The sequence below is a fragment of the Colletes gigas genome, unplaced genomic scaffold, assembly GCF_013123115.1.
Source record: "Colletes gigas isolate AHSC1104 unplaced genomic scaffold, ASM1312311v1 Colletes_gigas_Sc00005, whole genome shotgun sequence".
Classification (NCBI taxonomy): domain Eukaryota; kingdom Metazoa; phylum Arthropoda; class Insecta; order Hymenoptera; family Colletidae; genus Colletes; species Colletes gigas.
Genome location: NW_025106634.1, coordinates 7,663,907 through 7,690,731, shown reverse-complemented (window position 1 = coordinate 7,690,731; position 26,825 = coordinate 7,663,907). Strand labels below are relative to the sequence as shown.

Genomic DNA, 26,825 nt, shown 5'->3' with positions numbered 1-26,825 from the left:
AGCCGAGGTTAGAAATCTTGTCGCGACGAGAGCCAATAAGAACGTTCGTTCTTTGGATGCTTTTCGAGTGATTATTCATTGAGGCATTCTGCATTTCCTCGTTGTGTGGGTGTCAGCAGTAACCGAGCATATAGGGAGCATATTATTGAAACCTGTTGTTGACATTTTCGGTGACATAACCCTCGAAAATTGAATCGCGCTGGTGGTGTTTGTATATTCCGTGCTCGCTTCGCGTTCTCGCGCGATCTATTTACTAGCTGTCAAATTCTGAAGTTACGTTCATCTATTTAATGCCTTGATGCGTATGCAGATTGATAGTGTTCTAAAGTGAATACGTATATCCATTGTTGTAAGTGTACTGTTTCGTTCAATGTAATTGTTAAGATGAGAACTGTGTTTCCATTCGTCACCCTACTTTCGTACAGAGAACGATCAGAATCTATTTCATATAATTCGAGACACGAGTTGCTTTGAGCGTGACTAATCTTCTCGTTCGTTAACGCCTAAAATAACATTTTTATATCGTAATTCGTTAACCTTCCTTGAATGTTACACGAATTACTAATGATTCAGGTGTAGCTCTGAATTCAATGGTGGAACATTTATTTACTGTAGGAGATAATGTAACAAGTACTTCATATAATTTGTTAACAATATCTATTTACCATCGACTATTAATATCGCAATTATAATGTAATTTCATACAATAATTTAATACACGAATGTTATTTAATTTCCAGAAGAGATCAAATTTCTATAACCCATGTAAAATATGTAGAATAAACATAATCAGCAGGATCTATGAGTCATCTTGATGACCTTTTATTTCAACATCCAATTTAACAGAAATATCAATTCGCAAGATTCTTGTATATTTTTATCCTTTCTATGCAATCGCTTTTCTGTTCAGTTATGATTAGCAATATATTTGTTTTATCGGTACCATCATTTTTCCTTATTTTGTCATTATGTTTTTATTACAGCTAAACAACAATGCCACAAACAACCACCATTGAAACAATCACTATTACCAGGCCATTGAAGGTAAGTTTCAACCATTAACTTTATTGTAATTTATATTTAATATCAATAAAAGTTGTGACATCGAAATTCACGATGAAATTTGATCGAGAAACTGAAATTGCGAGTTTAAGTTACGATCGTGACTATCGTTACTTTTGTGTTCCTAACATTATTAAAATAAATAAAAAATAAAACATCGACATCGATATTTTCTATCTCTATAAGCAAATGAAATCTAAATCAACGACCATGGTTACGTTGTGTGAGATATTGTATTAAGAATATTCCAGTTGGCCCATCGAATATAATTTCCAGATAATTGAAAAGCTGCGTTGCATGTAATAAGACTGTTACGAATGTAACGTGGTCCGCGACGGAGGATTTTACGCGTTAAGAAATATTTTTATAAATGGAACGCGTACGTCTCAAGTTCCGTCTGTACTAAAAAGCACCCTCTACCGCGTACGCGCACTGCGCCACGACCTTTAATGGGCGCAGCCTCCCTGGAACCCAATTACTCCCCCAACCACGGACAGAGACTCTGTCCCTGGTTGACCTCGCCGAACGAGCAATCTTTCGTTACTTTTCGCCGTACGCCGAGAGGGAATTTCACCAGCAATCATGTAACGCGCGCGTGGCCCGTGGCGGGACGTGATTATAAAGTTGTTCCACGAGTACTCGCGAGAAATGCAACCGGGTTCTTGAATCGTGTTTACCTTCGAGGTGTTCGCGAAGGTGTTCGCGTCTTCGAACGATCTCTAAATGCTTCCCTGTCGTCTGCCGAGGGTGTTCCGCGGAACAGTGTACGATGTCCCGTAATTGGTACCCGAGGGGGCCGAAGAAAGTGTGAAAAAAAAAAAGTTCAAAACGATTTTAATTAAATACTAGGTTCCTCAATTCTGTCCGTCAAGGGCTGTCTCGAAAGTACACTATAGATCTACGATGATCATGTATACAGTCGCGGATGATCACATGGGCGATACTGAAATCGCACAGGTACACTTGAGTTCCTTCGTGAATTTGTTGTGGCGATTTATTTATATTGTTCTTATTTCGGTACTCTCGATAACATCGTTGTAATCATTGTTGACTATTAATATAAAATGTAATAATAACATTTATGATGCATAATATGATATTCAACAGTGATGCTTTATCTATATTCTGCATTCACACTTTTAAGGAGCAAGAATTTTACTATCACATGTTTCCAAATCTTTGTGGCTACAATATTATCGGTGTTGATGGATATATTTAGTAGTTTCCTTTTACCGTCATGGTATAAATATTTTTTTTTCTGTTGGTTACAGGTGATAGCATTCATATGTGGGATAATAGTTATACTATTGATGATAATGGGTTTGGCATCTACCGATTGGTTAATGGCACTGGGATGGAGACAAGGTCTGTTTGCCCACTGTATCGAAGAAGGTGCACCCACACCTTTGCCATTTAACATGCCAGATCCAGCAGGATGTTATCAAGCCAGAGACACTGGTACAACAAGCCTTCATTCTTAATAAATTTATTTAAATTACGTTTAATTATCAGTTAATTAAAGCTCCAAACAAAAGTTGGCTGTTACGATCCAGGATACCCTGTATATCTTTTTTTTTTATTATTTGTGTATATACATAAAAAGTATAGTATATGGTCGTACAGTATATTTTACATTTCTGAGGATGACCAGTTGCTTTAAAAAATACGCGCGTAACTAATCGACGAAAAGTTTATTATCGTAATTAAATTTTTATATTTATTTTATTTTCCTTACAGCTTACATAAAAGCAGCTGCTGTATTGTGCATAGTATGTTTAATAACGGACATTGCTGCAACAGTTCTCACAGGCCTTGGCTTGAGGTCACAAGATAATCGTGACAAGCACAAGTATTATAGATTCGCAGTCTTCTGCATGGGCTTTGCACGTACGTATGCCAATTCGAGACAATGTACGCGTATTAATGTAGACATCTCCTCCTATACTATAGATTTATTTTGTTGTGTTTCAGTGATATCACTCTTGATAGCATTAGTGATATATCCAGTGTGTTTTGCAGCAGAACTCAATCTTGGTGAGTAATAAATCTATAAAACTGTTAGACACGTTTTATTTCACGTATACGAATATTGTGACTATTTTACAGGAAATCGGACAGTATGGGAGTTCGGGTGGGCGTATGGAGTTGGATGGGGTGCAGCTATATTCTTGTTCGGCGGGGCCGTGTTGTTGTTATGCGATAAGGAGAGCGAGGAGATTTATTACAAAGAAAGGAAGATCGTACGCGACGATATCGGTAGCGGTGGTTCAATGATTGGAATGGGTCATCATGGTGGACGAAGTGGGACGCAATTAGCCTAGTGGCATTGCTCCCTGCCCGACGTTGTTCTCTAGGTGATTAATTTCTTCATTTTCTGTCCTCACGTTTTGATACATTCATGAAAAAAAATGACGTACACACGTATAAAGAGTGAATGGTTTTTATATGTAGTCTACTTGTTACACCAGCATGTATCGGACATAACCATTACTTCGATATAGGATGTACAAAACATCTAATCGATCCATCATTTGGATATTTGACGAAAAAGGGTTTGCAACTTGACTGAGATTTGATTAATTCACTCATTGGTTACCAGTTTTTCCAATCTCTCATATCAACAATTTCGGGACCATTGCTATTTTAAGTTTACCATAGTATTATGTTTTATGTGTATTATACAACTACAAATATTTTTTATATAGTATATTTACATTATTTTTTAAATTTACCAATCAACTTTTGATACCGGTACAATGGTAGCATCGATGCTGCGTTAACTTATCTGTGAAAAGAAATCAATTGATACCAATGCCGCATTTACTATTACTGTCTGATTCTAAACATAATGGCAAGACATACTTTTTTAATATTAACTTATTCGATTTACTAATGCCTGTAAGCTGCGCGGTAATTTTCACCGTGCCCCTATTAACCGTTTTATTATCGTATTTGGCTAGTTATAAAAATTATTTATGCTTTTTTTAACAGCATACAGTACATGTGTACTTAACGCAATTTAACGCCACTTTGTTTACAAAACTCGGAACAAAAATTCCAGCTACAATCAGCTGCGAAGTATGACGAATTAATACGATAATAAGTCAAGAACACTGCCTCTCATTAGTCGAGTAATATATCATTGATTCTTATTTTCGTTTTCGCGTAAAACATTGCAGCTTTGAGTTAGTTAATATTTATTATGTTTAGTATATTTTTTATATGTAGTATGTACATACACACGAACACGTACACATACACTCATACATATCTATATATATATATTAGACGTTAGTAATTTATTGTTCGCTTTCATTTATTTTTTTTTTTTTCTTACTATTATCGAAAGTGATATTTGCTTTAATCAAATGGTTTATATTATCGTAATGTTTACTAGTATTTTTTGGTAAAACATTACGAGAAAGTAATGTTTCTAACTTAATACTTCCACGTATTCTGCAATAAATCTTGGCCAAAAAATTGTTGTAAGTAATATAACTTGTGATTACATACACGCACAGAAACGTATATGAATGAAACCACAAACAATTCGAGTAAAATCAATCTTGATTATCGGAATCTACAAATATTTAAAAAAAAAAAAATCGCATGCTTGGGCACACTTGGTCGATTGTTACGAATAAGAATATTTTTAACGATTTTTAACATATTTTTCGAGATAAAATAATACTTCTCATCGGTTTAAGGAACCGTAAAATTATGCAAAATGATCCAATTTGTGTACGTGCATTTATCGCGGTGTAATTGTAATCTAATAACTAAATCATCAATTTTTCTATTACACGAAATTTATTATTTTCGTATTCGTACGTATACGGGTACGTATATTCATCCAAAAGTCTTCCTTTATTTTTTAATGAAACTACCAGATGTGTTTTTTTTATCATACGAAACGTGCAAATGCTACCTCTGATCAATTTTCATTTCACAAGCGCGATTATTTTCAAGTTACGAGATATATAAATTTAAAGAAAAAGTGCATTTTAAAGGTTAGGAAAGAAAAAATGTTTTCCTGTAATTCTTCCAAAAACAGACGAAACAGATTTGATTTAGTTTTAGAGGAAATCAACTTTTGTTGTCCTTCCTGTACACCTCATAGCATAAGATTAAGATATTTAAGTGTTCGTTTACACGAAATATTTATTTTTACGCGTTACGTTAGTAATAGCAGCAATTTATTTCCTTTTTTTTTTTTTTTCCAAGGCAGTTAAAACGACTGAAAAATATTAAGACTATTTAGCCTTTGTTGATATGTATATTTTAACGAAACGTTCAAAAATAATTGTACAAATTAAAATATACGCCAAGTTGGTATGGACCTTTCGTTGATAGTTCGAAGTTCTTTTTTTCAGTACTTTCGATTATTGTTTTTGTTCCATTATTTTCGCAGAAAGAAATGAATTAGTATGTGTCATTATATCGACAGTAATCTTACGAAATTATTGACATTTAACAAAACATGTATGCAATGTGAGAGCTGACATATGTACGCGTTATGAAGTTTCCGATGATATTTTCAATATCACGATCGTAACAAGGTTAACGATATTGAAGGTTCATCGAACACAGCTGGACAAAGATACAAATTCTAGCAGTATTACGTATTTCATAGTGACTCCTTGTTCGGGTAACCGTGTTTCTTTCTCATCACTCTTAATTTGTATCGAACGAACGTTTATCAGTTTTACCCATTGTCTGTAGGGAGAAATTTGAAATTCCCTATAAGTCGAGTACACTTTAAGTTAAACACAGCACCAAACGTTTATGTGTGCGATGGAATAGAGGCAGCTCGGGCAGGTATTATCTGTTATGTTATCTGCATTACATACGTGTACGTATATGTATATATAGGTATTTTATAAATACATGTAATAGAATGATACACATGCAGTTGTCGCGATACCCTAAAGGGTCGTCTAAAAGGAAACAAAAAAAAAAAAGAAAAGAAAAGAAAGATGAAGAACTCATACATGCACATCGCATAACGCGGCAAATCAATCATGCTTTCTAAGAGAGAAATGTGAACTTTAAACCTAAGAATTTACAGTGCATTTACGTTTTTGCCGAACACTGTCGATTTGCGCCTTTCGATTTTGATATGTGCTATTTATTGAAATAGAGTACTGTATAAGACTAAGCATAACCGAGCGTTGAACAATGGTGTTTGAAAGAAAATGAATAAGCGAATCGTTGATATGTTGATTAAGAAGTTTATAATACGGTCAAGCGTATGCGTCAACGAAAGAAGGATTCAAGTGATTGCAACAATTAGTACGATACGAGTCAAGTTCTGCTTGTATACGTCACTACTGTGCTGCTCTTTCGAAGGAAGAAGGTGGCAATGAAATTAACCGCGATTGGTACCAACAGTATGTCGTTGGTACTCGTTGAGAAAGCGGAGAGACGTGAAGAGTCTGAAAAGTAAAAATTTCAGGACGCCCAAGTTACAAGCTAGAATTCGTGAAATTTATGAACCGAGATTCCAATTTAACGGAATACTTCCAACTTGCAACCATCGTTATAAAATATACCACTGTATCGATTTACCAAGTATTCGTTATAAGCTCGTATTTCCGCATTAGAATTTGCAAATGTAGATAACAATTCATCATTTTCTACTCTATCATCACGAAATATATAAATATACGATTTACGAGCGAACAGATAAGGTGATTGTGTAATTAAGCAAATATAGATATAACGTAGAATTAATAGAGCACCAATACCAGAGTAAAAAAAAATGTTACAGTTATTTGTTACTTGTATACGGTCTCGAACGTAAAGCAACTTCTCTCGTGTGCGTTGAAAAACGATAGAGAATAATATTTTGACAAGCTGATGGAGAAATAACGAATGTATAGTACCCGGGGGTAATGAATTTTTATTTCAACTTCGCCCATGTTTCTTTCGTTCACGGGGGTTAGGTTAACATCACGTCAGATGTGACGATGAAATTTACATATCTGAAACGTGCACGACGAAGGAACGCTTTTCCTGTTCAGAGAACTGTTGTTTATGATAGCTACTTCCTAATTTGTACATTGTAATAAGACATCCCGAATAGTTGGAAGGAAAGTTTCTACGATTATTTAAAACGGAAGGATATATGCAATGTAGAGTGTTCATTGTATGCGATAGATTCACATACATAACCGCAACAAAGTAGAAAAATAATTTACTCTATACTTATCGATATTTTATATTGTATAGTACACATATTGTACTTATCCATGCATATCGTAGTAGGTGTCATGAAAGATATATAGAAACAGAGAAATTGTAAATTCGTTTCCCTTGTCAGAGATGTTACAAAGCGATATCAGTAGAATTATGTGAAAAAAAAAAAATTATTTATGCGCCATACTACAATGTAAACATATCGTAATATTGTACAAAGAATAAATATATATATATATATAAATATATATATATATATATATATATATATATATCAGACAAAACATGAATCTGTGTGATTCTCTTGTTCTTCGCACGTACCGTTAACCTCTACTACCATTTATATTATGAATTGTAATAATAAAAGAAAACCATACGAGTGTACACACCTTGAGATCCACCGTACCAGTGTTAAATCAGCCATCCCTGGGATTTTAATGGGAGATTCTAGAGGCCAAAATAAGACGAAAATCAAGAATATTAATTTCTTGACTGAGCCCTCGTTAAAAAGTTAGTAACAATTAAATTCAAAAATTTCAAATCGGTCTGGAAAAATTATTTTCGGTTTCAGGGGTCAATTATAATCATTTTTGGTGGACAGACATAACCCCGAAATCCTACCCAGTTTCTAGAAAAAAATTCGAGAAGGCGTGAAATTTTTCGACGGGAAAAAAAAGTTTCAAATCGTTTTGGAAAAATTATCTTTGGTTGCAGGGGGCACTTACAATCATTTTTGGTGGATAGACATAACCCCGAAATCCTACCCAGTTTCTAGAAAAAAATTCGAGAAGGTGCGAAGTTTTTCGACAAAATTCAAAAATTTCAAATCGTTTTGGAAAAATTATTTTCGGTTGTGGGGGTCAATTACAATCATTTTTGGTCATTACATGTACCCCTGGAAACCTACCCACATTGCAGAAAAAAATTCGATACGGTGTGAAGTTTTCCGACAAAATTCAAAAATTTCAAATCGTTTTGAAAAAATTATTTTCGGTTGTGGGGGTCAATTACAATCATTTTTGGTCATTACATGTACCCCTGAAAACCTACCCACTTTCTAGAAAAAAATTCGGGAAGATATGAAGTTTTTCAACAAAATTCAAAAATTTCAAATCGTTCTGGAAAAATTATTTTCTGTTACTGGGGCAAATTACAATCATTTTTGGTCATTACACATACCGCCGAAATCCTACTAACTTTCTAGAAAAAAATTCGGGAAGGTGTGAAGTTTTCGACAAAATTCAAAAATTTCAAATCGTTTTGGAAAAATTATTTTCGGTTGCGGCGGTCAATTACAATAATTTTTGGTGAGTAGACATAACCTCGAAATCTTGTGCATTTTCGAGAAAAAAATTTAAAACAGGCGGAACTTTAAACATTAATAACTTTTTAACAATGTCTCCATCAACAAATTGGTACTCTCTAAAATTTTTCCCAGGGGTGGCTGGACAGCCTGTATAACTATGGAAAATATGACTTGATAGGATGATGGGTTTAGCAATATTTGTTTCGCACGTAATCACGATTTCCATTTAATTGTGAACTTACAGTAATGATCAAAATAAAACTTAAGCAAAAGAATGTAAACTTCGATACATGCGAGGAAAGGTAGAGGGGCTAAACAATCTTCTGTTCGCTTTTAAATAATTATTAATATTCAGCAACGTAGCCATACAAAGAGTGCAAAAATTATCGTACCGAAGAACCTTTCCGAAACGCTAACGTAACAAAATTTTCGGACTCGTATACATATACAGCATGTATATATGCATAACAATGGACACAACGCTACGGCATTTAAGTAATAAATACATGTGCACGTGTGCTCAATGTGTGCGTGTACGTACGTGTAACAAAATATTGCTGAATAATTATTCCACGTGTATGTGTATCATCCGTATAAATACAAAATAAGATTACATATGTATATATTTATATAAACCTAAAAGAAAAAAGAAAAAAAAAGGTAGTGTACAAAATATAAATCTATCCAGGATTCAATTCCATATAAAAATTAATTTCCTCGGAAAATGTATATGTACACGCAGACTTTTCGTTCGTCCATGCCGATAGCGGAAAACTTAACAGCACATTTGCGACAAAACTACGATATACTTCTCTCACTGGGTAACTGATATAAACTCTTTCCCCCTTCTAACCCCTCTCCGTCCTCGTTCGAATCTATCACAAATAGAGAACAAACAAACAACGCACGTCGTCGATCGTTGGGATCATTTCCGTTCGTTCTATTCCTTTCCCTTCGCTGATTCTCTCCCCATTCTGGAAGAAATCCTTCCCCAACGTAGGGCAAAAATTTTATTCACGAACAACAAATACAATAAATTCATTTATAAATTAGAATCCATCAAACGAATCTTTCAAATCGATATTCAGACGTACAACGCCGTGGGCGAAAGTTAGGTTACGAATAGATCAAACATTTTTATTCCGTTATTCGAGAATAAAATTCCCCCAACTCTGACTCTATCGCGTTCGACAGTAAAATATATATCAAAACTGTTCAACGTGCCGACGCTTATAAAAGATATAAAATATCTTTACGCACCCACGAAAAAATGCTATTAAACGCTAGGACGATCCATTATCGTCATCCGTTAAAGTGCAGTTGCAATGAGATTTCACTTTTTTTCTCTCACAAAAGCACATCAACAAAACTAAACATCAAAATTTCCATTTAAATTTTTCATTTCGTCCAACGACAAAAACCAAACGCGTCCTAATAAGTTCGCGCAAGCGTTTCAATAGTAATTGTATCTTTTTTTTACATTTTTCTATTTTTTTTCTCGTTTGAAAAAATTAAAAAAAAGAATTATTTTTGTTTTTTGTTTTTTTTTAGAGATATCGTCAGAGATTCTTTGTACGCTAATAGCGGCTAACAAATCAAATGAATAAATCACAGACGTGCTGCTCTGTGTTGTTTCATTTCCCCCGTGTAAAAAGGGGTGGGAGTCCCTTAAGTTTTCGCAACAAGACTCGAAATGAAAATTGCAAAATGCATAAAAAAATTCAATCGTCTTTCCCTCGATACGAAACGTCCTGCGTACCAAAAGCGTAAGATAACGATACAGACTCGGTATCTTACGAAACGTCACCGAGCAAATAAAGCTCGATATAATCGAGCTTCGAATCAACGGGTATTCGCTCGGTTTCGTTCTAAATCTCACTCAAGATCAATTCGTAAAGAACCTTGAATTTCACAGGTTCTTCAACATATTATCGATAACGCGTATATTTCGCTGCTTTAAATTATTCTGCCGTATAACCTCAATAATAACAATATTTATTAAAATACACGTTCGAGAGCTAATTTATCCATCAACAACGCGTACCACACTCTCACAACAATTTCCGAATTCACTCAAATCGTAACACGGCTCTAGATTATCCAGACTCTAATTTCTCTATTATAAATTTGCACACAAAAAATATAGATGCAGTGGTCCCTAACCTCTTTAAGCCCCACGGCACAGTTCAGAGCAGTGATGGCAAACAATTGTATATTAATTTTTTAACAGACGAACAAGTAGTAATTGTTCCGATCTGCGGTGAATATTTTTGGTAAATATCAACAAATCTCGATGAAACTTTACGAATGATCCAGACCCGATACAATGATGAACGATTATTATAAATAAGGACGTTTTCGTACAATGATAAATGCAAACAATGATTTTTCGTATTCAAAAAACTCAATACCAAAGTAGTTGGCAGAAAATATCGATTTGTAACTTGATGCCAAAGGCTATGATACTAACCTATCTGGTATCGATAATATTTATATTAGTCTTAATGCTAGTCATGATACTCGACTGTACAGTACCAATTATTATCATCACGATCGAAGTAATTAAATGCTAACGTACGATATAAATAAAAACTGTGATTAGAGATGTAAACATTTAGTATTTCGTTCTGGTAACCGATTTATATCGATTGTAAATCAGCACGCCACGATACAGAAATTTTGGCGGGTAAAAGATTCTCGGTTCGCCATCACTGCTTTGAAAGAGGTTAGTCGTTCCCGAGTTCGTGGCACGGTTTATGGAGAATGAGTGCTGCATTTGATCCGAAACGATGGTCATAGCGTTAATTTTAAAAGCTATAACAGGAATTCATTAAATCTCTTGTTAAACATTTACGAAACAGTGGTTAAGAATCACTGGCAATAACAGACACGAGCGTATACGGTGAACGCAGTTTGTAACAAAGTATACGATATCTTTACTACACGATGGAAGCGTGTTATAAAATACAAAAACGTTTTTATCTTCAAGAGAGCTACGCGAGAACTAGACATTTGTCACTGCTAACGGTAAGGACTGTCCTGTAGTTTCAAAACATTTCTAAATGAACACCAGCGACTGACTTAAAACCGTGCTAATTAATCAACGAATCCTTACCACCGAGTATCCTTATATTTAGAGAAGGGACTGATACCGATACACGTCGACGATATCCAAGCAATTTTATATCAAGTATAACCTATAACGTATGCATCGATGCTATCGTAAACGTATCGAAGTAAGCAACGCAAGAAGACAGACACAATTTCAACTAATCACGAAATCTAATTGGTAAAAGGAATTACTTAACGTTTGTGTTCGATTACAATTACTCAGTTAATATCAGACTCTGTTTCCTATATTTTACACAATTACAACAATATCGATGCTAACTCGGTTCATACGGTATCGGTAACGGCTAATTATCATTCGATCAATCGCGATAGGAAATTTAATAGTCAGAAGCAACCGCAATTGATATCAATCGATTACGAAATTAACGAAATTTAATGGGAAACGGTACTTTGCTTATTTATCGATGGCGTCGGTACAGTATCAGTCCCCGTCCCTGGATCCTTATCACTTAAAGAGATATCAGTTCGACAGTAGTTTCTTTTTTTTGGTCCTATTCGCCGATACTACGAGAAAACGTTATCGTAACCGGCCCCGAAAGTATTAACATATCTACTCGTACCAACATAGGCGTAACGATAGGCCTAGCGTAACTGAGTATCATAATTTCATCTCCCACAGGACGATGTGGGCGTCGTTGCTGTTTGGATCTTTGAACGTGTAGCCCGACTTGGAGGACTTGTCGGTGAGGGACTGCGCGTTCAACTGCCTCCAATTAATGTAACCACGGCCGCCCATCAGCGTCAGAACAGTTCGTTTCGGTTGTTCTATCTGCTGCAGAGTCTTGTTCATCTTTTTACCGTTCGTCTTTATACTAGTGGACTGCGGCATCGTCTCGGGCACCGACTGCACCATGCTGCTGTTGGTAGTGGCGGTCGCGTCGTACGGTCCGTTTCTACTGGCTGTGCTGCTGTTGCGCGACAATTTGCCCGTCTTCAGCGACAGGTTCTCCTCGGAACCCGAGGACGTGTACAGGGAACTGGCGTGCGAGTCGACCGACCAATTCGACAGATCCAACGACCTGGGTCTGGTGATCTTCATCTTCAATCTACGGTCTAAGGTACTAACTTTATTTGGTATGGCAGCCAGCTCCGGGTCGCTTCTCCTCAACGACTCGTAAATCGGATCGATACCGGAGCTGTTCTCGTTCTCGTAATCCTTCACGTACATCAGTTCCCCGTACAGCCCGTAAACGTCGCAATTCTCCCCGGAGCTTTGCGACCCGGACATCGAGTTCGACAGGAATCCACCGCCGGAGCCCAAACCCCTGGGAAGCGTCTTCGAACCCCTGTACTCGTACTCCTTGCTACGTTTCCGTCTCAGCATCACCGGGCTGCCCGCCAGCTGTTGCTTCAGCTTCACGATGCTGCTCGACATCGACGAGTCCAGGCTAGCACGATCCCTGACGCTTCTGTTCTCCGTTTCCTTGGGCCTCAATTGTACACTGTCCTCGTCGTTCGTCTCGTCCGTGGAGCAATTCACCGAGTTCTTCGGGTTCTGTATGGCCAGCAGGAAGGTGATGGGACCGAAGTGCGCGTGATAGGAGATGTTCACGCGACCGCTGATGATCGGTACACCCTCCAATCGCGGAAGCGGGATCGTCAGGCTGATGCCCACGTTGGTGCCCACCCAGAGCAGGCCCTTGCACGCCAGCAGCGCCGTCACCGTCACGGACGTCTGATTGTTGTTCAAATTGTCGCCGCAGGAGTTCGTGGCGTTGTTCGATCTGGTCACTCTCAGCACGTTCGACGCTATATTGATGTCCTGCAGGTGTTTGAACGTCTCCGTGTGGTACAGACAAACGGTGCTCGAGTTCTTCAACGCGACCCACAGACCCACGCCGGAGTGAGCCATCAGCTTCACGCTGCCAACGTGCTCGTGCTGAGCGCTGAAGCTCTTCGCGATGTCACCGGTCACCGCGTTAAGTACCCAAACCTTTTTACCGCAGGCCGCGTAAACGGAGGCGTTGATCGGCATCAGACAGGAGACCGGTTCGTTGCCCAACGTTATCACGAACGGATCCCTGAGGTTCCACGCGCCGTCCAGCTGCCGTCTGAACAGCAGCAACAGACCCACTCCCAGCGCGACGAAGACGTTGTCGCAATGGTATTTGATCTGCATCACCGGCCCCGACACCGAATAGTTGCCCAGCTCCTCCTGTTTCTCGGGCTCCGAGGCGGCGTAGATTATGATCTTGCGGGAGTCCGTTCCCATCCACACGACGTCGCCCGCCAGCGACAACGGATCGGACGCGGAGCCCTTCACGAACTCTATAGCACCCACCTGGGTCTCCACCAAGTCGAACGCGGTGATCTGCTTCAAAGAGGTCGCCGAAGCTATCGTCGACTGGCCGAATACCGTTACGTGACTGGATATACCGTCACCCGTGCATATCCATAAGTAGCTTTGACTTCTGCCGCGGCGCCTGGTCGGACGTGGATTCTGCGCAGTGTAGTAACAACCGCAACGTACCTGAAAACGATGGAAAAAACATGGAGGTTAACCGGGTACCATCGCCTTTGGTAATTCAAACACCCTGAAAGATCCCATTGATATCTTACTTCTGTCTGATGTTGCGAATGGTACACCTGTTGCGAGCTAACGAAAAGCGGCATCTTGGTGGATGGTCTTTGTTCTTGTTCAGGTACTTCCCAAGAAGGGGAATTGTTCGGGTCCAGAGCCAGCTGCGCTAGCCTAAGTTCGGTTATCCAGTCTTTCTTCACCAGGGGATTCTCGGTTTGGAAGGTGTACATTTGACCTTGCTTCGTTACCAACTGCAGGCAACAACTGTCCGCCCAAACCATGTCCTCGTCCTTTTGTTGTATCGACAATTGTATGGATTGTAGAATTTGTTTGGTCTTCTCGAGCGTCATCCCCTTTAAATTAAATGCAAAAACAAACTGATATTTGCAACCGGAAGTGATTGCAATGTTGCGAGTTTTTTAAAGTTATTCCTTACCTCGTATTTGCCCTTCAGCTGTGCAACCAAATCGCTTATCCTAGACATTACTTCGTAATCGTGCATAAGATCGTTCATTTCTACGCAGAGATTGTCCGCCCCTGCTTGTCCACATTCTCCGCTTTTGTCAGATTTCAAACTGCCGCCTTTGTTCAGGCCAGCGGTCAACAAACGACTCAACGTTGGCGAGGTACTCGTATCCTGAATCTGAGACATTACGATATTAAAAATATTTTTAGACCCTCGTAAAACAACCGTACACTAGATTACTATACCTCGATATCTGACACAGGATACGTCCACTTTAGAGTAAGTCTCTCGCTGCCGCTGAAATCCTCCGCGGACCTTGGCGTTACCGAGACGCACACCACGAGATCGTTCAGCAGGAGTAACCTTCGTCTTTTGGATTTCGTTATCATTCCATTCTGATTAAATTCCTATGAAAATTGACGATGTCATACCAACCCAATAAAATCACCATAAAGTTTGGTAGATTCCTTAAAAAATTGCTACACTCACCAGTTGCGTCACGTTGTCCTCCCTGATGAGATACCTGGACGAAGACGAGAGTGGACGATGTGACAATTTCCCGGACACGTGTCGCAGCATCTCTTTGAACGCTTGGAACTGTTCCGCCTCGCGCTTCCTCTCGTTCAGCATCTCCGCCAAACTCTCCAATTGGGTCAACGCTAATTGCAACGACATTCTATCGTGGTGCCCTTGCGGCGTGTGTTTCAGCAAGTCCTGCCGCGACAATCTTATGTCATTCCGATGCAATATCATCGAAGGTTAAACGTGAACGCGGTACACTTACTTGTAAAAATAGTATAAATTGCGGAAACCTCTGCACTGGCTTGACCATCAATCCGAAGAAGGACAATCTGTCGTGCGCGCTTATTTGCTTCACCTGATGCACAAGAAACGGCGGTTCGTTTACTCCGTCGCCCGGCGTATGTACAATTAGCGGGAAAAGAACATTACCGTTTACCTTGAAAAAGTCGGCGAGCGCGGTCTTTCTCTTCGACTCCTGTTTAGCCAGATCCATGGCCCTTGAAAAATTATTTATAAACCCGCTGTAAATGTCGAGAACGATCGCTTTGCTGAAGCTCGCGACGAACACGTCCCCAAGCTTCTCGTCTTTGTCCCACGAGCGGACGCATTCCGCCAGCGCGATTCTGAACAACGTATGGCATTGCAGAATCTCCGGCAGTCTATGAAACAACGTTACTATTTTCGCCTGGCTCAGTATGGGCGGCGAGGACTCCTCCAAAGGTTTCTTGTAATCCTGCAACACGGTGGGTATATTTCTAACACGTTGACTGCTAGTCAAAAATCCTAAAATTGTTTACGAGACCAAAACTTTAATTTCAGGCAATTGTAAACTACACAACTTAAAAGTTGTCGTAATAGTTACTTTTCTAACCTCGTTCAAATTTACGAAGCCTATTAAAATTGATTTTCTTTAACGTTTCAACTTGAGAATTCATTGTTTTAGTTCCACTGTTAAAAGTTCTGTCACCCATATATGGGCGACGTGGCAGTCAAAGAGTTAAACGGAAAACGCGAGATTCCTCGAGAGCGTATGCTGGAGCTTTCGCGTCCGCCCGTACGTACGTTCACTAGCCTCTGCAACGTCGACACGTAACTGTTCTCGGAGTGCACTATAGCGGCCACTATGTGTCGACGTTTCAACTGCTGGGGGGTTAAGTTCGCCGGCGTCGGTGGAAGGGCCGGCGGGGTCTGCCTGCGTTGTTGCATGCACTGGAACTGCAACATCGCGCTGCTGTTCTCCTCCTCGATCTGAAGCAGAGTTTCCAACATCTGGAATATCGTTCCACGTTTCGAGACAACATTGAATAGGGTACGAGCAAGGAAACATCTTCGAATCAAGAAAGGAACACCGGCAATGCAGGGTTAACTTTCCTAAGAATTGGGACCCAACGGCGAAGGAGGTTATGTCGGGGGTATTTTTCGCAGAATCGAAACCGAATATTGCCCTCGACGAGAAAAGAGAATGGATTTAGCACGTCGGGACTTGAAAATCTTCTTACGGCATCTCTTTGTACCGCGCGTGTCTCGCTTTCTGCACTTTTATCGATTCTCTTTCCTTTTCTACCGGGTGTCGGGTTTCGTTGAGCTCGAGGGGGGATGAATCCGTGGAAAGTTTAACCTTGCGTTATATCGTACGCGTTAAAAGGAAAACGGCTATCCTCTTTTAACAGTTAAGAAACCGAGGATCCCAAACGATCCGTTATCGTCATTACTTCGCACAGCTGCGGCATCTGCGGCGCCTTGATGGGACTCGTAAGAGACACCGTGTCGGAGGAGTCGACGTCGTACTGTTGCGTCGAGCCTCGTCGAATGCTGAACCATCTCGACAGTCTTCCATGGTTTCCGGGCGAGTCCAACGGGTCCGCGTTGCTCACTCGCATATTCTGCGACCTCCACTTGTCGCAGAGCGTCCTCGCCTTGTGCAACGTGTTCCTCAATTGGCAATTACTTCTGCAACGAATTAACAATAATCGTTACACCGGGGAGGACCTGAATCCCAGGGTCGAGAACGTTGTATAACGTAAACACGCTTGTACGACCAACGACACCCCAATTTATTTAACGAACGTCCAATTTCCAACAAATAATCTAGTAGATTCTAAATCGCGGGATATTAAATATTTTTTAGACCTACGGGAAATTACTACGATTGTCGTTTTAGATTTATTCGCATCAGCAATTTACGAATGAAAATATTAATTGTCTATTTTAGAATTGTTTAGAATCTTTCCTTCTGTATGAATGTTTTTAAGATTTTGACGCTTACTTAATACTGATATTACTCTTCTCGCTCTCGTCGTCCGAGGAGAGGTCATGATCCGACGCGGAGCACCAGGAATCCTCGCTTCTGGCCGACTGCGTCGAGGTGTTGGACCTGGTCGCCTCCAAGGAAGGGTGATGCTGTCTGTGCGTTTGGCCGACAGTTTCCATTTTAGTCGGTCCTACGTCATCCCATGATCTGCACCTTGAACGTGGTTCATCTGAAACGAAGCGACACGCGCTATTTTGAAATGTAACTGCGTCGCTAGAGTGTCGCGATGAAACGGGCCACGCTGAAGCAACGCTCTCTGTACACCTTTCTTGAACTTCTTCAAATTCGAATTTTCTTTTTTTTTTTTTATTCAATTACACTAGAATCAAACGGGTGAATTTTCCCAGATCTTAAATGTTGGGAAAAATAAATCTGAACGATATTATACTATTCCAATAGTAACTCTCGTAAGAGCAACACTTGCTAAACAGACTCCCCGAGATCAACTCGTTACCATACGCCTTAATACTACTATAGTTTTGTTAAAAGAGTGACGACATTTTCTATTTATATAACATGTGTCAATCGGTTCAAGATTCGATCATCCTCTTCTCTTCTTTTACTTTTTTAGAAAGTCGGGACAATCATGGTCAACGATCATGTTCCGACAGGAAACTTTTATATCCGAGAGTCCATCGAGCTACTTATTTCCTCCTATAAAAGTTCTGAGACGATCGGCGCCGTGCATCGATGAAAATTATGCGTCTTCAAGATCATTTCGCAACGTTGGCGTCTCTCGAAGCTCGCAAACGTCATCGTATAATCGATTTCGCAATGATACGTGCTTCCTACTTACTTGCGTATAATCAACTTTTCTGGCCACACGTTATATTTTCAGTAACTAATTTTTTTCTCGTAAGTGCGTAGGATTTTAGGGGTATGTGTATTTACAAAAAATAATTATAATTGACCCCCGCAACCAAAAATAATTTTTCCAAAAGGATTTGAAACTTTTTAATTTCCTCGAAAAATTTGTCCACCTACACGAATTTTTTTCTCGAAACTGAGTAGGATTTCGAGGGTATCTCTATTCACCAAAAATGATTGTAATTGACCCTAGTAATTGAAAATAATTTTTACAAAACGATTTGAAACTTTTTAATTTCCTCGAAAAATTTGTCCACCTACACGAATTTTTTTCTCGAAACTAAGTAGGAATTCGAGGGTGTGTCTATTGACCAATAATGATTATAATTGACCCCCGCAACTGAAAATAATTTTTCCAAAAACATTTGAAACTTTTTAATTTTCTCGAAAAATTTGTCCACCTACACGAATTTTTTTCTCGAAACTGAGTAGGAATTCGAGAGTGTGTCTATTGACCAAAAATGATTGTAATTGACTCCCGCAACCGAAAGTAATTTTTCCAAAACGATTTGAAATTTTTTAATTTTCTGGAAAAATTTGTCCACCTACACGAATTTTTTTCTCGAAAATGCGCAGGAATTCGAGGGTGTGTCTATTGACCAAAAATGATTGTAATTGACCCCTGCAACCAAAAATAATTTTTCCAAAACGATTTGAAACTTTTTAATTTTGCCCAAAAATTTCTCTATTTCTCTGTTGCCGGTCACCGGTGACCACCGTGTCAAGGGGTTAAATTTATTCAATTTAATGTGTTTGATATAAATATCTAAATTATTTGCGTACTTTGGTTTAACTCTCTTAGTCTGATCAGATATGCCACAACCATCGACTTATTATTCCTATTATTATTGATCATTGTCTTATATACGGTAGAACTCCATTTGTCTGAACCTGTCGGAGGACAAACAGTTTATATAACTGGATCGTTCGATATAATAGAACCTCGCTAATTCACCCCATTATTGATTTTTCATTCAAATAACTGGCGTGCACATTCAGATAAGAGGATTCGAATATATTTTGGCAGGAGTTCGGTTAAACTTGCTCTGCGTAAAATTTCAATTCGATAAATGAAGTTATTTTACCAGAAGAGATTTAAATAGAAGGTTTCAACTCGTCTCCATTAATGAAGGAATTTATTATCTAAATTTTAGGCAACGATATCTCTTCGCTTTTCTATCACGATGAATCATATATTGATACTAGAAAGTAATTAAATTTAAGAAATGTAGATAATGTTTAAGCCACTTTGAAGTCCATTAAAATACCATTTTGGTAGAAGGTTTCGCAAACGTTCTATCGCGGCCGTGGTACAAGCAAAAAGATGAGACGCGGAGGTCGTGTTTACATCGGGTCCGTCTGAAACAGCTGTATACGCAAAACCGTTCCACCACGCGTCGTTTATAAATGTGGGAAAGAGCCTGCGAAACGCAGAACGAACTCGCGTTAACCAGATAATCACCCTGATGTTAACGCCCAAGTAACTTAAGCGCGGCACGCACACCGGAAGGTCCAATAAAACCGACAAACGCATAGAACCTGCCACTTCCGCACGAGGGACCGCCAGCAGCATCGCGGCGTCGTTAATTGCTAGAGAAAGGATCCTAAGTTCAAGTTCAAAGGACATCGATGTCTCGTGCAAAGAGAAACGCTAACATCGATTAGTGCCCTGATCGAGGAAAAACTAAAAACGAACTAAATTTTATTCCAATAATAAATAACGAATGAAAACACCGTCTAGCGAAATATTACATGCAATTTATGTTATCTATACAGGTTGTTCGATCAAATTAAGACGTAAATCAAGAATATCAATTTCTTGACTGAGGTTCCGTTAAAAAGTTATTAAAAAATTTCAAATCATTCTGAAAAAATTATTTTTGATTGCGGGGGTCAATTACGAACATTTTTAGTGATTAGACATACCCCCGAAATCCTACTCAGTTTCGAGGAAAAAATTCGAGTGGGTGTTGAAATTTTTCGGTGAAATTAAAAAATTTCAAATCGTTCTGGAAAAAATATTTTCTGTTGCAGGGGTCGATTACAAGCATTTTTGGTCAAGAGACATACCCCCGAAATCCTGCTCAGTTTCGAGAAAAAAATTCGAGTAGGTGCTGAAAGTTTTTGGTGAAAAACAAAAATTTCGAATCGTCTTGGAAAAAATATTATCAGTTCCAGGGATCGATTACAAGCAATTTTGGTCAAGAGACATACCCCCGAAATCCTACTCAGTTTCGAGAAAAAAATTCCTTATCGAAGATCTAATTTCTGGGAATTAAATAGTTCGACAGATATAGCAAATTTTTAATACTACTACGCAATATAAATTGCATAAACTGATAAATTATTGTATTGCTCGAATGGTCAATACGATTTGAACGGGTTGAGTTTTTCTTGGCTCGAAAGTCGAGCTTCTGGAATGTTTTAAGTAAATATCTCCCTAACGGTCATGGCATGGGGACCGAGATATCGTAGAATTGGTGTTCCAAGAATTAAGCATTGTGTTATTTATTTCCAAACACGCTCGTTCCAAGTCAAGGACAGATGCGTGCAGTGGACAGAGACGGAGAAAATTATACTGGACCAACGCGATGCAACGGTTATTCATTGAGTTGATTATTTCAAAAATATATTTCACGTTTTTCAAAATTTGTTGTACCCCCGAAGAATCAACTGATTGATACCCTTTTTTCAAAATAAACGAATATACATTAAGTGTAGGAAAGTGGCCACAATAGTGTAGATATATTATGCAAATGCAACAGTTCCCAATGAGGATGTTGCAGGTTTAACGTTTAACTGCTGGCATACACTGTCGGTCGGAAATTAAAGTTTAACTATAGCAATTTATGAGAAAGAATCTGTTCAATTCTTACCGCTGCTATTTTATTGAGCTGAAATTGTTGCAAACTCGACCGAACGCGACGGAGAATTATAGTGGCGCTATCACAGAGTACAAAGTGTACTAGCCTACTTACAATATACAGTGGGTAATTAAAGTATTCGTCCACCGAACCCGCCTACTGAAAATCAATCGTTTACACGAATTTAATGCCGAAACGATCGACGAAAAATATTAAACGACAAAGAAGCAAGGAAAATATTAAAACGCGTAACGATTGATCGGTGTCAGCGCGCGAGAAAGATACACGGAAGTTCTGGCAAAAATTCAAGTACAGAAACAGTTCGTCGAACGGTCAGCCAGTCATCGCAGTCGAGTTTCCAGAAAGAAGGCTTCGATTAACGCACGATTTCCCGCTAGGTGTGTCACGAAGAACCACGTAATAAATTAATGAGAAATCCGGCAAATAATTTCCAAAAGAATTTCCGTCGTTACGAAATACCGTAGAAAATATTTGTACGCCATTTTCTATTGACTATTTACGCGGAGAAAATTTGAATTTATTTGTTTCGTGAAACTGAAAATGTAAATTTGCTGATATTATTAGCATTGTGCAAGAGATCTTTGACGAGTTTGAATCTATCTATCGATCGATCTGGAATCATAGAAAATTAGGCAGTTCAAAGCCTGGTAGCATCGAATCGAAAAGGATTTGGTCACTCAACGACTCGAAACTTTTGGCGGGTAGTGTATGTCTCGCTCGCCGAGCCGTTTCGTATTCGTTGAGTGGAAAAATATACAAGCGAGGCAAAGAAGTATTTCTGATGGGATTCGGTATTCGAAACAGCCAATTTCACGTGCATATTCCAACGGTGATAATTTAGCGATCTCGTTGCGATCTACGCTAACGGTGTCGGGCTATTTATGGTACGAATAATTCGACGTGTACGGTGTTCATTATACAGTGTGTTCGGTCATCCCAGGGAAAAATTTTAATGGGAGATTCTAGAGGCCTAAATAAGACGAAAATCAAGAATATCAATTTCTTGACTGAGGCTTCGTTAAAAAGTTATTAACAATTAAATTCAAAAATTTCAAATCGGTCTGGAAAAATTATTTTCAGTTTCAGGGGTCAATTACAAGCATTTTTGCTCAAAAGACATACCTTTGAAATCCTACTCGGTTTCGAGAAAAAAATTCGAATAGGCGCTGAAAGTTTTCGGCGAAAAAAAAAATTTCGAATCGGCTTGGAAAAATTATTTTTAGTTGCAGCAGTCAATTACAAGTATTTTTGGTCAACAGACATACCCCCGAATTCTCACCCACATTCTAGAAAAAAATTCGTGAAAGTGTGAAATTTTACGCCGAAAAAAAATTTTTCAGATTGTTCTAAAAAAATTATTTTCGGTTGTGGGGGTCAATTATAATCATTTTTGGTCATTACACATACCCCCGAAATCCTACCCACTTTCTAGAAAAAAATTCGAAAAGGTGTGAAATTTTACGACGAAAAAAAAATTTCAAATCGTTCTGGAAAAATTATTTTCAGTTGCGGGGGACAATTGCAATTATTTTTGGTGAATAGACATACCCCCGAAATCCTACCCAAGTTTCGAGAAAAAAATTCATTACTGGTGGAACTTCAAATGTTAATAACTTTTTAACGAAGCCTCCATCAACAAATTTCTGCATTAAAATTTTTCCCAGGGTTGGTCGAACACCCTGTATAATATCGTAAAACCGTGCCGGTACCTTTTTATATCGTTGCCCCGGCGTTGCTGCAAAGATACGTTTCTAACCTAACATTTGTAGGAACGTTCCGTTTATTTTCTTTCCGTTTTGTTCGAGTGCATTGAGAATTCATGGAAGCGTAATTCTGAGGGAAGAGATTATTTCTCCTGTGTAACGTAATACCCAGCTAGGTATCTTGGCAAAAAATTATGGTAACGCGTGATCGAAAAACTTTTCGTATGCATTCGAATTAGGGCTGGGACAAGCGACCGGGGAAACTTTTATTCGAATAACTGATGGCCAACGAACGTTACGCGTGACGTTCGTTATAATTTTTAATAAAAATGTATTTTCAACTTAAGCAGCTTCGTCATTGTACGACATGGGGTTAAAATGCTATTTGAAAAAAGAAGCTTTACAGGCGCATTTTACATGTTACAACCGAGGGAACAGCTGTAATTAATCCAGACAATGCGATAACCTCTGGTTTGAAATAAACTCCGTCTTCGAAGGAAAGCTAACGAAGAGAAGCATGAATGAACACTGCACGACATTGCGAAGGTTCTGCGAATTGCGCGCGATCGACCGTGTTATGCATGTATGCAACGATTATTTATCGCTCCGTAGAAAGCGGCATGAACAACGCCAGCGACTATTAGCGCTGATATTCAATCAGCGTTTCGTCCATTAAGCTTAGACTCGACGCGCATTTCGCGCATAATCAATCGAAACTAACTCGTTCGCAAGATACGATACATCAAAAAATTTTTTAACGTATAGTTTACTAATAATAGAAAAAGAGAAATGTTATGCTTTCGCGCAACAGTTAATAACGAACGATCCATTAAATAAAAATAAAAATAAATTTTAAAATAATAAATATTGCAGATGGTCCGAATGATAGTCAGCTGTGATCGTCGGTCATAATATCGTCTGCTCTAAAAAACAAACGTTCAGTTAAAACGAACGTCTCTACGATTGGCAGATACCGTCTAACAACGACGATTAACACGTTGGCTGCCATTTTGATCACTGGTGACTAGCGTTTCAATTACGAAGTGCCAATAATCTATTTGGATTAATAAATAACGCAAAAATTTAATTTCGGGTCAAAATGGACTTTCTATAATTAAACCAAATCAGAGCATAATCTTGTATTATGCACTAGTTCTACTAGTATTTAATCACAATCCATACTAATGAATAAAAAATTATGTACACATCTGAAACCTTGTTTATACAGAGCTCTATTCGTATCATTAATATTCGAAAAGAAAACATTGGCGTTAGTCAGAATTGCGATTGCATCACCGATAATTTCAAACAAGCGTGCAGAAAAGATTCCCATAGTATTTAGTAAATGACTTAGCACGTGTGGTTCTTTTATCCTAACCAGTTTCTATTTTTCAAGACAATTAAACGACTTGGTTACGATTTGCGCGAAACTTCGTAAGCCTACGATAAATGTGAGGTTATGTATCATCATTTTCTAACGCTACGCATATTAGGGTTGCACAGTCGATACGAGATGCACGTGTCAGTTCTTTTTACCGGTATTCCTGGAACCTTGGATCTGTATCTTAATGGAATTAGCCACTGGACATTCGTCACGTTGCGTTGTACGCGTTACGTAATTCCGCGTGCATAATCCGTTGGAGCGTGGCGTGCAAGCTTCGTCAAACATTTGAAATTGTCGACATGAATATTGCAAGAGATCGAACTCGATTATCCCACCGGGAAAGATCGCATTTTACCTAGACCGAAAGAATTCAACGAAAAAAGAAAAACGGCAGTGTCACGTTCATCTCCAACGTTTTTCCGATTATCTTCAGTTTGTACTCTGCCCACGATCGTATTCTTACGCGACAAAACGAATTTAAGTTTTTTTCACACGCTCGATAATGTCGTCCTCGAACTAATCTGCTTATGGTAACCCTTTCGAAAAAATGTCTTGCTGACATTGTCGTAGGGTTATTAAAAACCCTGATACTCTTGTGGTTTAGATCCTCCACCTATCGCAATATTGAGAAACTGATTTGCAAAAGAAATGAAATCTTTATTACGGCACGAAACAATGTTTAGTAATCTAGATAGAATAATTGAGAAATTTAATAACACAAAACTATTCGTTTCGTTGAAAATATCGTGAATTTTTTCAGTGATCAAATTAAGTACAAATCAAGATTACCGACAGAGATGGGTAACGTTGCATTCGAATTGATGGTCATTGAACAAACACACGCAATTTACTCGTGATGCTTATTCGATCTCGTTCATTGCTTATTTATTATTTGAATAAAATATTGGCCAAGTTTATTAGTTGTTTGAAATTATTACGCGGATAAGAATTCTGTTCGTCTCTGCTTACCGAGCATTTATGGTATTTCGACAATTCTATCGACTGATATAAATGCATGGTGCACGACAGCAGCGTTACATCATTTCTCCGTAAACATCGAAGAGACGAGGATAAGGTAGAATAGTATCGCGTTACACTAATGACGGATGATTGTGTTTTATGTTTTGGTTTTTTTCCATGCTAATATTTTGAAAACATTCGTAACCGTTCTGCGAAATATCTCCGTCACCTTGAAACGACTGAACAGAAAAATCCCTTATCTGCGTAGATAGAAATACCAACCCCAGAAGCGACGAAACGTCGATTTATCGACGCTTCTGTGCGCGCAGCTGCATCGTCGACTTTTTTTCTATACATCTTCGAGGGAATAAAGAAGTCTATATTCGAAAAGCAAACGATAACACGATACACAGAAATATATCGTTCACGAAACACCGAGGAAAATATTCAATGGGTCGACATAACCTAAAAATTCTAACGGTACTTTTTACTCGAACGAATTGGACGAAACGGAATTAACAGTAACGACTGATTATTTTATATCGCGCGATGTGAAATACTATATTCAAAATATTCTGTTGAAATTGATTAAATCTGTGCTTGGCACACGAAACGAAGAACAGAACAAATACGGAGATTACTTCGGGACAGCGAAAGAAGGTTAAATGTTCAAGGATGAAAACATCATAGACAAAAAGGACGCGATCTTCGCGTCGTATCCTTTCTTCTTGCAAACCGGAAACCACTACGAACGACACATAACGCATTCAGAATGCTCGCTCGACACGTCAGTTCGGCCTCGAGGCTGACTCGTGGTCGTCCTCAGAACTCAGCTAACCAAGCTGAAAATAAACGAAGATGGGCAAAATTCTTATTCGTATAAAAATCTCCAGCAACGAACAAAAGATAAATTGCTATTGCAACATGTACAAAATAATGAGCTTTTATACCAGTTTAACAAATAACTAAATAACTATAAAATAGCGAAGGTCGTGATTCGAAACACGTTCGTCTCGCGCGCATCCGTGCGTTCTGTCGAAATTGAAACGTCTCGGTGATTGTTCAAGTGCACAGACCCTCGAAGACCACGATAATACGGTTTATCACGGCGGCGTTTTGTCGTAACATTTATCAAGTTTCGTCGAAACGGGCGAAAACAATGCATCGATGCTCTTTGAACGGTGGTTCGAGGAATGAAAAACGACGACTCGTAGATCCGGGCCTTAAAGGATAAATCATCGGCCACCACCATTGGCAGACTTGATCATTACTGTCTTCGGAGATAAACACGACCGGTCGAGACACCCCTTTCTGCTTCGTGCGTTTACTCGAGCGCAGGAAGTCGATTATCGCGCCGCCATTCATCGCATACGGTGATCAAAAAATCATGTTCAATAATGCGAAGAACGACCGCTAGGGTGTCTTTAAAATGTGCTTAAATTTATTTATGGCAGCGAATAAATTCCCCGTGCATCTGGGGACATTTAGGGCCGGTTCTAAACACACGA

At 38.8% G+C, this 26,825-nt stretch overlaps 2 protein-coding genes across 6 annotated transcripts in view; one reads left to right on the top strand and one right to left on the bottom strand.

Annotated features, from left to right (window-relative positions):
- Positions 1-122: 122 nt before the first annotated feature.
- On the top strand, positions 123-5,281 carry LOC122395388 (transmembrane protein 47). 2 transcript variants are annotated; one of them, XM_043392908.1, is made up of 6 exons: positions 123-349; positions 984-1,044; positions 2,334-2,520; positions 2,800-2,949; positions 3,034-3,096; positions 3,169-5,281. In XM_043392908.1, the coding sequence occupies exons 2-6, from the start codon at positions 994-996 to the stop codon at positions 3,381-3,383; spliced, it is 666 nt and encodes a 221-aa protein (XP_043248843.1). In that variant the 5' UTR covers positions 123-349; positions 984-993; the 3' UTR covers positions 3,384-5,281. The 2 variants fall into 2 exon arrangements, with proteins under 2 accessions (XP_043248843.1, XP_043248842.1); XM_043392907.1 differs by lacking the exons at positions 123-349; positions 984-1,044 and adding an exon at positions 1,887-2,019.
- Positions 5,282-9,911: 4,630 nt separating this feature from the next.
- Positions 9,912-26,825, bottom strand: part of LOC122395386 (rho guanine nucleotide exchange factor 10) — a 45,937-nt gene continuing 29,023 nt past the window's right edge. For 3 of the 4 annotated variants that reach the window (XM_043392901.1, XM_043392902.1, XM_043392903.1), the window contains 10 exons: positions 17,474-17,687; positions 16,920-17,157; positions 16,270-16,455; positions 15,644-15,940; positions 15,470-15,562; positions 15,175-15,399; positions 14,931-15,092; positions 14,656-14,862; positions 14,258-14,572; positions 9,912-14,168 (listed from right to left, as the gene is read on the bottom strand). In XM_043392901.1, the coding sequence (XP_043248836.1) occupies positions 12,297-14,168; positions 14,258-14,572; positions 14,656-14,862; positions 14,931-15,092; positions 15,175-15,399; positions 15,470-15,562; positions 15,644-15,940; positions 16,270-16,455; positions 16,920-17,157; positions 17,474-17,687 (3,809 nt within the window). In that variant the 3' untranslated portion in view covers positions 9,912-12,296. Of the gene's footprint in view, positions 14,169-14,257; positions 14,573-14,655; positions 14,863-14,930; positions 15,093-15,174; positions 15,400-15,469; positions 15,563-15,643; positions 15,941-16,269; positions 16,456-16,919; positions 17,158-17,473; positions 17,688-21,261; positions 22,494-26,825 lie in introns of those variants that run through there. The other variant, XM_043392905.1, reaches the window with a different exon arrangement.

Excerpts from the sequence above, each read along its gene's own strand:
- LOC122395388 (XM_043392907.1), top strand. The coding sequence starts at position 1,966 with ATGATCATGTATACAGTCGCGGATGATCACATGGGCGATACTGAAATC. Across the intron at positions 2,521-2,799 it reads TTATCAAGCCAGAGACACTG|CTTACATAAAAGCAGCTGCT; the intron begins GTACAACAAGCC and ends TTTTCCTTACAG. Across the intron at positions 2,950-3,033 it reads CTTCTGCATGGGCTTTGCAC|TGATATCACTCTTGATAGCA; the intron begins GTACGTATGCCA and ends GTTGTGTTTCAG.